Below are 11,403 nucleotides of genomic sequence, written 5' to 3'. Positions count from 1 at the left end.
CTCCTCCCCCGCGCGGCCCCGCCCGGCGTGACGCGTCCTCTCCCTTCCTCCCCCCGCGCGCGCGCCTTCGGGTACGTGCGCGCGCCCCCGTGCGTTGCGTTGCGTTGCGTGCGCGGCCCCGCGGGCGGCAGGACCCGGATCGGCGGCGGCGGCGGGAGGAGGAGGAGGAGCTGGAGCGGGGCCCGCGGGGCCCTCGGCCGCCATCACGGATTTCCTGTGGGACAAGCGCACCGGGCTGGCTGCGAGGACGGTGAGTGACGCGCGGCGGGCGGTGCGGGGTGGGGCGGGTAGGCCGCGGGCGGGGAGGGCCCGGTCCACGGTGGGTCCCCGGTGGGGCGGGGGCACACGCGGTGTGGGTGTTTCTGAGGGGGGCGGCGGGTCCGGATGGCCCGTCGCCCGTCGCTGCCGGTGTCCCGGTGCTTCCGGCCCCGCACGGGGGAGGCCCCGCCCGCCGCCGCCATCATCGCGCCCAGACCGGCCCCGCTGCTCGTCCCGCCGGCACCGGCCTCGGCGCTTCCTCGCCGACTGCAGGGCCTCCGGGGGGATCGGGAGCCGCCCCGCAGAGCCCTGGGGGTCCCGAGCCCGTTCCCCCCGGGTCAGCCCAGCCCCGGGCCGGTTGTGCCTGTCCGAGCCAGGCCGGTGATGTCAGCGCGGGGCGGGGGCGGGGAGGTGGCCGGGGGGGTGTTGTGTGGGAACTCTGTGGGCAAAGGGAGCTCGGGCTCCTCTCCCGGGCCTGGCACGGGTCATTCCACGGATGCCCCATCCCTGGAAGCGTCCAAGGCCAGCTCAGAGCAAACCGGCCTGGTGCAAGGTGTCCCCTGCCCGTGGAAGGGGGTGGGACTGGGCGAGCTTTGAGGGCCCTCCCAGCCCTTTAACATTCCATGATTCCCTGATTCGTGCCTGCGGAGCCGAGGCAGGTGGAGCTGCTCTTGCTTGGGGAGCTGAAATACGTGTGGGGAATGTGAGAGCTGGAGCTGGAGCTGTGCCATCTCCCCCCGGGGGTCTCCTTGGCTCTGACCTCTCGTGGTCCCCCAGGGCAGAGCCGGGGGTTTGCAGGGCTCTGTTAATGTGCACTAGGAAGGGTGGGTTTGCTCCTGGGCACTTCCCACAGGCACAGGGAATTGTACCATGGAAGGGGATCCTCCAAATCCAACTCCCGGTCCTGCGCAGACACCCCAACAATCCCACCCTGTCCCTCAGAGCATTCTCCAAATGCCCCTTGAGCTCTGACAGCCTTGGGGACGTACCCTCTGCCCTGGGGAGCCTGGCCAGTGCCCAGCCACCCTCTGGGGGAAGAGTTTTCCTAATATCCAACCTGACCCTGCCCTGACACAGCTCCAGCTGCTTCCCCAGGTCCTGTCCCTGCTCACATAGAGCAGAGGTCAGAGCTGCCCCTCCTCAGGAAGCTGCAGCCCCCTGAGGTCTCCCCTCAGCTTCTCCAGTGCTCTCAGCTGCTCCTCATGTGGCCCCTCCAGACTCTTCCCTGCCCTCATGTCCCCCCCAGGTGTGGATGTCACCTGCTTGGCACCAAACCAGAGGCATCTCCTGGGGAGTTGCCCCTGTGGGTGTTCCCGTTACAGCTGCACAGGGACTTTGGTGACATCCAGGGCTTCATTTCACCTTCCTCGGGGGTGGTTTCCTCCTCCCTGGGAAGCACAGGAGCTTAAGGGGAGAAGGTGGAAGCCCTGGAGGTGCAAATACTCCTCCTGGAGCTGTGGACTTTAGAGATGGGTGCAAACAGGGGGAAGTAACCTGGAAAAGATTCGATTAATACGCAGAACTAGTTCCAGTCTTCTCGTGCCACTCAAGTGTTATATAGCACTTGGCAGCATTGACAAAATGGTTTTGGGGGGTTTTTTTGGCTTCTGAGACATGTAAAAGTCAAAATAAAAATTATAGGAGGATTTATTGAAATAGATATTTCAATTAGATCTTAAAAAAAACCCCAAAACTTTTATTATCTACATAAGTGGGAAAGAGTTGTTTTCCCATGACTGAACCTCTCCCATACACAGCAAGCACAGCTCCTCTGGGAGGTCCCATCTTGTTTTAGGGGGCTCTGGCATCTCTGAAAAGTTCTTCTCCCCCAGGAGGATACCTGGGAGTGGGGTCAAGGATCCATGGGCCTTTATCCAGTCCTGTTCCTGGGGGGAAAACATGGAAAAATGGGAAAAGATGGTGTCAGGGAGCCAGGGGAAACTGGGATCCTCCTCCAGGATTCATCCCCAACACATGGATGTGACACTGGTGCTGCTTCAGGGCCTCAATCCCAACCTGAATGTGGGGGGAAAACCACAGGAAAAATGGGAAAATCCACAGAAACGGGGTCAGGGAAAAGGTCAGGAATAGGAGATCTGTCCTCATTCTGAAACATGGTTAATAGGGAGGGATATGGGTGTTTCCCAAGTGCCACTTCAGGATCTTGATCCAGTCCTGCTTCTGGGGGAAAAACAGGAATGTGGGAATGGGATGGGGAATAGGAGCAGGGAAGAAGGGGAGTCCCAGGGCAACACCCTGGATAAATGGGAAAAATAAAGGCAAAGTTAGGGATAAAATCCATCCTGATCCCTAAAAATAGTTACAGGGAAATAAGGATGTGGATGTGCTGTTTCAAGGCCTTGATCCCAATCTGATTCTCAAGGAAAATGGGAAAAACAGGAGCAGGAGTCCCTGGGAATGAAGCAGGATCCCTGAGAATGGGAGTCATCCATGCCCAGCAGATGGATGTGGGATTTGGGGGGATTTGAAGGGGTTTGGGATGATTTGGGGCAATGTAGGGTTGGAATTTCGGGGCATCAGGGTTGATTTCAGAGGGATTTTGGGGGGATTTTTGGGTGGTTCAGAGGAATTTGGGGGTGCCAGGGTTGGTTTTGGGGTGATTTTGGTCACTCACATTCTTGTCCCCCTCTGTCTTGCACGTCTGCACCGACAGCGACTCCGCTTCGCTCTCAGACTGATTCCCCTGCGTGTTCAGGGTGTTGTGGGGAGAAAAGGGGGGGTCAGGGACCTCAAAGTACACCTGGGGGACCCCAAAATCCCCTGGAGACTCCAAAGAACACTCTCAGAACTCTGGACACTCGGGTGTGCTGCTGAAACAGATGTCGTGGTCCCTGCTGAACCCGTCCCTGTCCCACGCAGCAGCTCCTGCTGTCCCCAGAGATGCTTGGCGGGGTCCCCACTGTCCCCAGAGATGCTTGGCGGGGTCCCCGCTGTCCCTGGGGCCTGACAGGGTCCCCGCTGTCCCTGGGTGCCTGGCGGGGTCCCCGCTGTCCCTGGGTGCCTGATGGGGTCCCCGCTGTCCCTGGGTGCCTGACAGGGGTCCCCGCTGTCCCTGGGTGCCTGACGGGGTCCCCGCTGTCCCCACAGATGCCTCACTCCCGAAGGTACCGCTCGTCGGAGCGCAGCAGCCGCGGCAGTTACCACGAGCGCTACCGGAGCCGCAAGCACAAGCGGCGGCGGACGCGGTCGCGGTCGAGCAGCAGCGAGCGGGACCGGCGGCACCGGAGGGAGGACAGCTACCACGTCCGATCCCGGAGGTGAGCCGGGCTCGGATCTGCCCTCCTGCACCCCGGCTGGGTTGGGGGGACCGCTGGAGATCACCCAGGCCAACCCCCTTCCAAGGCGGGGTCACCCAGAGCGCAGGGAAACCCAGCCGGGTGGGTTTGGGATGTCTCCAGAAAGGGAGACTCCGTGCCCTCCCTGGGCAGCTCTTCCAGCCTTGTTCTTCACAGAAACACAGAACATTCTGAGCCACAAGGACCATCAAGTCCAGCTCTTAAGTGAACGGCTCACACTGGGGTTGAACCCACAACCTTGGCACTGTTAACACCAACTGGGTTAATCTCTGGTTCTTCCTCATGTTGAGGTGGACCTTCTTGTGGTTTAGTTTATGGCCATTGCTCCTCATGCTGTCACTGGGCACCTCTGAACAGCCTGGCACCATCCTGACACGTGCCTTGGAGATATTTGTATGCATTGATGAGATCCTCTCTTCTCCAGACTAACCAGGCCCAGCTCCCACAGTCTCTCCTCATAAGAGGGATGCTCCAGTCCCTTCATCATCTTTGTTTCTCCAGCTGGGCCTGGTCAGCCATGGTCACCCAGCTCCTGGGCCCTGCTCTGAGCATTCTAGGCCATGCTCGTGACCAAACCCCCTCATCTTGCTCCCCTCTTAGGGAAACTTCCCTGTCCAACCATCCAGGAGCCACTCCAGCAATCCCACTCCACCACCTGAGCTGGGACTGAGGCCCTTTTGCAGTGGCAGCTCCCTGTACCCCCCCCACTCCCAGTCAGACCAGTTTCCTCACCAGCTCAGCCCCAGGTTTCCCATAGCAGAGTCCCAGACCTCTGGAGCCTTGAAATAATCTTGGTGCAGTAACAAAATAACAGCTGGAGCTGGTGCCTCTGGGGAGGGACCCCAAACAAAGGACCCCCAGGGCTTCTGTTATCCCCTCAGAGTCTCAGTGCAGGAAAGTGTGGGGGTCATCAACTCCTGCAGGTCTGTGAGTGTCCCTCACCTGGCTGGGACACAGTTCCCTGTGCCCTTTGTTATGCCATGGGTTGGTAGTTCAGAGCCTCTTGCCTCCTGGGGTTCCAGCCCCCAGAACTCCCACTGCTGCTGCCCCCCGAGCTGCTGTCACTGAGTGTATGGAAGGAGGAGATTCTCCCCCTCTGCTCTGCTCTGGTGAGACATCTGGAGCACTGCATGCAGTGTTCCCAACATCAGAAGGACATGGAACTGTTGGAGCAAGTCCAGAGGAGACCATAAAGTTGATAAGGGGGACTGGAGCCCCTCCCCTCTGGAGACAGGCTGGGAGAGCTGGGAATGTTCAGCTGGAGAAGAGAAGGTTGTGTGGAGACCTCAGAGCACCTTCCAGTGTCTGAAGGGACTACAGGGAAACCAGAGAGGGACTGTTCCTCAGGAGCTGGAGTGACAGGACAAGGGGAATGGGTACAAATGGAAAGAAGGGAAGAAATTTTTTCCTTTGAGGGTAGCGAGGTACTGGAACGGGGAGGCCGTGGCCGCCCCATCCCTGGAAGTGTTCAAAGCCAGGCTGGATAAAACCAGGAGCGACCCACAGGGGGTTGGGATTAGACGATCCTCGAGGTCCCTCCCAGCCCAATCCTCGCCTTGTCTCTCCTTCAGCTACGACGACCACTCGGCAGACCGGCGGGCCTACGACCGGCGTTACTGTGACAGCTACCGGCGCAACGACTACAGCCGCGAGCGGGGCGGGGACGGCTACTACGAGCCCGAGTACCGCCACTCCTACGAGTACCGGCGCTCCCGGGACCGCGAGGGCAGCTACCGCAGCTGCAAAAGCAGCCGGCGTAAGCACAGGCGGAGGCGGCGCCGCAGCCGGTCCTTTAGCCGCTCCTCATCGGTGAGTATCCTGCTCTCGCTGGGCCTGCCCTGTAAACCTTTCTCTCTCCCAGGTGCCGAGCTGGGTAAGTAGAAAACTCACTTTCTAAACGCTCTCTCGGACTCGGCTTGAACTGTGTGTGTGTGTGTGTGTGTGTGTGTGTGTGTGTGCAGGAGGAAAGTTTTTGGTGCAGAGCGTTCCTGCCCGCACGTCCCGCTGCGCCGGCTGGGCACGGGGGGCTCAGACCCTCTCTCTTAGTGTTGCCCGCTCAGGTGGGAGGACAGATGTGTCCCTGGGGTGTGTCCCTGGGGTGGTGCTGCAGCTCCTCCCGTTTGGTGACGCTCGTGGAGAGCTGTGTAGGAGCCCCAGCCAGGCAGGATTTGTGCGAGGCTCAAACAGCCAACGCTCAGCTGGTCCCAGTCCCAGAGAGCCTGTGACAGGTGGCTTGTCCCCGTGGTTTGGGCTGTGGCAGGAAGCCCCTGGCTCTGATTCTCCAGAGCAGATCCTCCTGGGTGGGCTCAGCTGACGTGGGGTGTCGTGCGAGGGGCTTTGCGGAGGAGCAGAGCTTTCGGAGCACTCAGCTCAGGTGGAGGCAGCGACCATCCCAGGCTCTTCCTGGCAGTGTCCCCGGCTTTCTCTTCTCGTCTGTTCTGCTGTTCACTTCTGTTAGACCCCAGACACGGTCTCTGCTCTGTGTGTGGAGCTCTCAGTGTTGTCTGGTCTGTTCTGGCTGTGTGTCCAGGGGGGTACTGGGGGCTGGATTTGGGTCCCAAGTCTCCTGGGCCGCTTGCTCCCAGGTGTGGGGATACTTAGCTGAGGAACCGAAGGCAGGAATTCTCTCTTCTCTGGCATAAACCTCTTATCTGCCTCATCCCAGGCTGTCCCTGTTCCCTGTTGGGCTCTGCTTCTCTCCTGGAAGTTAGTCCTTCCAGGATCAGCTTCTTCGGGGGAGGGTCTGAGAAGAGGTGTCCGTCTTTCCCCCCAGGCAGTCACTGTAAACTCTCGGTTTTGGATGGATTGTTGTTACCTGGAGCTGCTTCTGGAATCTCTGAATTCCTCTTTCCCTGAGTGTCGGGGCTGGGGGAAGCTGTGTGGGCGGTTGTTGGAGTGGGATGGGGGTGCCTGTGAGGGCAGCCTGGGCTTGTGCAGGACCTCTGGGCACCTGCCTCCCACTGCCCTTCCTCCTCGGTGGCCGTGGGGCTGCCGGGAGCCCCCTCCCTGTGGCCTCTGGCATGTTTAGGGGGTCCCCAGGACCCGAAGGCTGGTGCTATTCCTCTCTGAGCCCCCGTGGGAGCGAGAGCAGCCGGCCCCTTCCGTGCCCCCTCGGCTCCCACACTCTGACAGCTCTGCTCTCACACTGGTTCGGGTGGGGCTGTTTGTAGGTTCTTTTTTTTCTTATTTTTTTATTTTTATTTTTTTTTACTTTTTTTTCCTTACTTTTTTTTTTTTTTCCTTTTTTGCTACAACGAAAAGCGAAACTGTTTTTTTTTTTCTTTTCTGAGCTAGTGTGTTGTATCTTGACATGTTCCCTTGCAATATCCCTATCGTTATATATTCCTCTGTGCCGTATGAATTGGCTGGGAATCTCCTCCTGCAACCCCTCCTCAAACAACCATGTGAATTTCCAAACCAACCAATGCTGACGCTGGCTGCTGCGCTGGTTTGAAAATCTGATTGGTGAATGATGAATTCCCTGTCTGCCTGGGCCAGCAGCGGAGTCGACAGAGCAGCAGAAGGGCCAAGAGTGTGGAGGACGACGACGAGGGGCATCTGATCTATCGCGTCGGCGACTGGCTACAAGAAAGATGTACAGCCAAATCGTAACATAATTTAGCTCTCTAGTTAAGCTCCCATCGCAGTCGCAGATCTGTCTTATCTTTCTGTTTCATTTTATTTTCATTGTTTATTAAAGAGAAACCCTCTCCTTTTCCTTCCCCTTTTGTTAAAAGCTACGTTTATATTGTGTATTGTTACTGAAGTGCCAGGGAATTAGGGCAGCTGCCTTGTGCAGCCGGTGTCAGCCTTCCGCTGCTCCGGTCTCTCCAGCTGTGTGCAGGTTAGGTGTTGCAATGCATTCTCCTCTGCCCTGTGTATCGCTGCAGCCAGGTGCTGCTCCCTCTCTCAGCTCCTTCCCTCTCCTTCTCTCCCTCCCAGATGAGATTATCAGCACGCTGGGGGAAGGCACGTTCGGCAGAGTGGTGCAGTGCATGGATCACCGGAGGTACGTGGGCAGAGGGGAGACCGCAGCTGGCAGTGGAGCCTTTCGGGCATAATGTGGGAGCCTGGGGGGGAAAATCAATCTGCTGGTCTGGGCACTGTCCTCTGCTGGTCTGGGCACTCGCCCTCTTGGGTCACCTGTGTGCCGGGAGAGGCTTTGGGGCTGTTTGTGGGGAGGGAAAAGGCACAGCTTTGGTGGACACCCCTTAAAAACAGCCACCTGCTCAAGCGAGGGTGGTGGAGGCTGTGCTGCACAGGGGAGGCTGGTCAGAAGGTCCCTTTCATAGGACGCAGCCCTTCTGACCTCCTCAGGGCTCAGTCTGTGCTTTCTCTCTCAGGGGTGGTGCACGTGTTGCTCTCAAAATCATTAAAAACGTAGAGAAATACAAAGAGGCTGCTCGGCTGGAAATCAACGTGCTGGAGAAAATCAACGAGAAGGATCCCGAGAACACAAAGTGAGTGTGCTCCTGGTGTTGGACTGGAAGGGCTGGTTCCAGGGGTGGGATGGAAGAGGTGCTTGGTGCTGTGTGGCTGAATGTGATCCTGGCTGGTGTTGGAGGCATCTTGCCTTGCCGTGGGGTACAGACTGAGCAGCGGAAGGAGGAGCCTGGCGCAGGGATGGCATTGCAGAGCTGGTCCCAACTGGAATGTTTCTGTCAGTCTCTGTGTCAGGATGTTTGACTGGTTTGACTACCATGGCCACATGTGCATCTCCTTTGAGCTGCTGGGGCTCAGCACCTTTGACTTCCTGAAGGACAACAACTACCTGCCTTACCCCATCCACCAAGTACGGCACATGGCCTTCCAGGTGTGCCAGGCTGTGAAGTGTAAGTGCTCCCTGCTCCTCTCCCTGCTGCACTGGGCTGACCTGGAGAGCTGTGCAGCTCCCAGGGACCGGGACACTCGTGCAACTGGTGGCCCAGAGCAAGCGAGTTTTTGCTGTTCTTCTGAGCCTGAGCCTTCCTGCCCCTCTGGGAGTGAATCCTGTTTGTTTTCTTAGGCTTGTGGGCTGGCAGTAGCTTAGGGCATTCCAGCATCCACCCCCCTCACCTTCTGGTGATCAATACAATAAGTCTTTGTGCTTCTGATGAAGCATCTTGGCCTGGGCCAGCCTGTTCACACCCAGTGCTAAATGTGGGCTAAAGTGGTGCCAGTATGAGCAAACTGAAGCAATGATGGCTTTTTGTGGCTGCAGCCTTGCTCTGCTCCTGCCCCATCACCCCGACTCTCTTTGCTTCCCCAGTTCTGCACGACAATAAACTCACCCACACCGACCTCAAGCCGGAGAACATCCTCTTTGTGAACTCGGACTATGAGCTCTCCTACAACCTGGAAAAGGTAACACACTACCTGGGGTCAGGTCTGCTCTTGGGTTCTTGGTGTCCCTGACTGGGAGGGGAGCTGGGACGTGCCCCAGGTGACAGGGGCTCCCTCAGGGCCTGTGTCTTGCATGAGCTGCCTGTGTTCAGGCAGTGAGAAATGAGCCATGGGGACCCCAGGTGTTGCTGGCTGGCGGTAGGAGCTTGTTTGGGGCTGAGCTTTGGGGCCCCCAAAGCTTTCCCCTCCCGTGGTGTGTAAGGAAAGGCCCTGAGTACCTGTCTGGGAGCTCCTGGGTCATGGATCCCGTTGTTGCCTGTGCAGAAGCGGGACGAGCGGAGCGTGAAGAGCACGGCCATCAGGGTGGTGGACTTTGGCAGCGCCACGTTTGACCACGAGCACCACAGCACCATTGTCTCCACCAGGCACTACCGGGCTCCTGAAGTCATCCTGGGTAGGTCCCTGCCGAGGCAGGTGTGTCCCTCGAGGTGCTGCTCGCTGGGCTGGGGAGTGCTGGGCCTCCACATCGTTCAGGAGCTGTCCCGGGTTTGCCCTGGGAGATGGGAAGTGTTTATTTAAGAGCTCTCCAGTGCTGTTTTCTGGGAAGGCCATCATTATAGCCATGTCATTATTCTGGGGTTGTTCAGCCTGGAGAAAAGGGGGCTCAGGGGGATCCTTCTCGCTCTCCACAACTCCCTGACAGGAGGGGGGAGCTGGGGGGGGTCTGGCTCTGCTCCCAGGGAACAAGGGACAGGATGAGAGGAAACGGCCTCCAGCTGTGCCAGGGGAGGTTCAGGCTGGACATCAGGAAGAGTTTCTTCACAAAAAATGTTGTCAGGCCTTGGAAGAGGCTTCCCAGGGAGGTGGTGGAGTCACCATCCCTGGGGGTGTTCAGGAACTGGACGTGGCACTCAGTGCTCTGGGCTGGGTGACAAAATGGTGATGGGTCAAAGGTTGGACTTGATGGTCTTGGAGGTCTTTTCCAACCTTAATGATTCCATGATTATCAGTTGGTGTTTTGGCACTGCAGTGCATTGCCAGCGGGGCACCAGGGGCTTGGCTGGAATGGGAACTCTTTTTCCAGCTGTTTGTTTTTTAAAGGGGGATTTGAAATCCTGTGCCATAACTGGATCATTTATTTAAACAACATTGTTTTTCAGAGCTTGGCTGGAGCCAGCCCTGTGATGTGTGGAGCATTGGCTGCATCATCTTTGAGTATTATGTGGGTTTCACCCTGTTCCAGGTGAGAACTCCGGGTGGTGTGGCTACTTCCCAACTGCTGAGAGAGGATTCTGGCTGATTCCCAGCACAGCCCAGAGCCCCTGGGGCTGATGGGGGTCTCTCCATCACTGCTGTCCTGGAGAAGTGTTGGCCAGGAAGGGGTTTTGGGTGGGGGGAGTAGCCAGGGCTGGAGGCAGAACCACTGGAATCTGTTCCATGCCTTCCCTTTACATTTCTCTCTCTCAGACACACGACAACCGGGAGCACCTGGCCATGATGGAGAGGATCCTGGGGCCAATTCCTTCTCGGATGGTCAGGAAGACGAGGTGAGCAAGGGCCCTGCAGGTGTTGCAGCCTCTCCTACCTCCCAGGCAGTGGTTTTCCCTGAGGGATCCCACTTTGGAGGGGGAATTCCCTCCGTCCCCTGGCCGTGCTGGTGCCCCGAGCCGTGTGCCCTGCCAGGGCTGGCACGTTGCTGTTGCTGCAGGGTGTGTTGTGCTCAGGTGTAACCTGTTCCCACCTGTTATTCCGACAGGAAACAGAAGTATTTCTACCACGGGCGCCTGGACTGGGACGAGAACACCTCGGCCGGACGCTACGTCCGGGAGAACTGCAAACCCCTGCGGGTAAGGAGGGTGGGCAGCAGCCCCTCCTCAGTGCAGAGATTCTCCCTCTGGGCAAGCTCAGGCCAGCAAAAGGCTCAGACTGGTGTCTTCCTGAGAGAACCTTGGAATAAACTAGGAAGCCTGAGTTTAATCTGAAGTGGAAGAGGAGGAGGGCATGGAGAGTTCAGGAAGTGGGGAAGGGCGGGTGGGTGAAAACCCGGCAGTTCTGTCCCGGATAGAGGAGCCCAGAGTTGAGGTCTGGGCTGAGGGATGGCCCCAGCTTAGCCCAGGGGATGTCCCAGGCCGTCCCTGACCTGTCCCCTCCGCCCCCCAGCGCTACCTGACGTCGGAGGCCGAGGACCACCACCGCCTGTTCGACCTCATCGAGAGCATGCTGGAGTACGAGCCGTCCAAGCGGGTCACCCTGGCCGAGGCCCTCAAACACCCCTTCTTCGACCTGCTGGGCATGGAGCCCAGCACAAAACTGTGGGACTCGAGCCGGGACATCAGCCGGTGACGCCGCCGGTGCCAGCCAGCCTTTGCATTCTAGCCCCCGTGGAGGCCCCCCGTGACTTCTTATCCAGACACTTGGTGCTTTTTTTTTTTCCTTTTTTTTTATATATATATACATGAGAAGAACTCCCCTTTGTAAAGCTGTTAATATGTGAGATACTGTAAAT

At 58.1% G+C, this 11,403-nt stretch overlaps 1 protein-coding gene across 2 annotated transcripts in view; it reads left to right on the top strand.

The window, feature by feature from the left end:
* Positions 1–79: 79 nt before the first annotated feature.
* The window catches only part of CLK2 (CDC like kinase 2), an 11,634-nt gene continuing 310 nt past the window's right edge, over positions 80–11,403 (top strand). Inside the window, exons 1-13 of one of the 2 annotated variants that reach the window (XM_051773299.1) lie at positions 80–250; positions 3,367–3,536; positions 5,147–5,384; positions 7,077–7,170; positions 7,518–7,584; positions 7,919–8,035; positions 8,241–8,407; positions 8,824–8,918; positions 9,222–9,351; positions 10,058–10,140; positions 10,365–10,444; positions 10,654–10,744; positions 11,058–11,403. The exon at positions 11,058–11,403 is cut by the window's right edge and continues 310 nt beyond it. In XM_051773299.1, the coding sequence (XP_051629259.1) occupies positions 3,367–3,536; positions 5,147–5,384; positions 7,077–7,170; positions 7,518–7,584; positions 7,919–8,035; positions 8,241–8,407; positions 8,824–8,918; positions 9,222–9,351; positions 10,058–10,140; positions 10,365–10,444; positions 10,654–10,744; positions 11,058–11,240 (1,515 nt within the window). In that variant the 5' untranslated portion in view covers positions 80–250 and the 3' untranslated portion in view covers positions 11,241–11,403. Of the gene's footprint in view, positions 251–3,366; positions 3,537–5,146; positions 5,385–7,073; positions 7,171–7,517; positions 7,585–7,918; positions 8,036–8,240; positions 8,408–8,823; positions 8,919–9,221; positions 9,352–10,057; positions 10,141–10,364; positions 10,445–10,653; positions 10,745–11,057 lie in introns of both variants that reach the window. The other variant, XM_051773298.1, reaches the window with a different exon arrangement.

The sequence above is a fragment of the Manacus candei genome, unplaced genomic scaffold, assembly GCF_025592945.1.
Source record: "Manacus candei isolate 608988 ecotype Guabito, Panama unplaced genomic scaffold, ASM2559294v1 h1tg000166l, whole genome shotgun sequence".
NCBI classification, from domain to species: Eukaryota; Metazoa; Chordata; class Aves; order Passeriformes; family Pipridae; genus Manacus; species Manacus candei.
The sequence above is the reverse complement of the archived record's forward strand: the minus strand, read 5'-3'. Positions and strand labels throughout refer to the sequence as shown.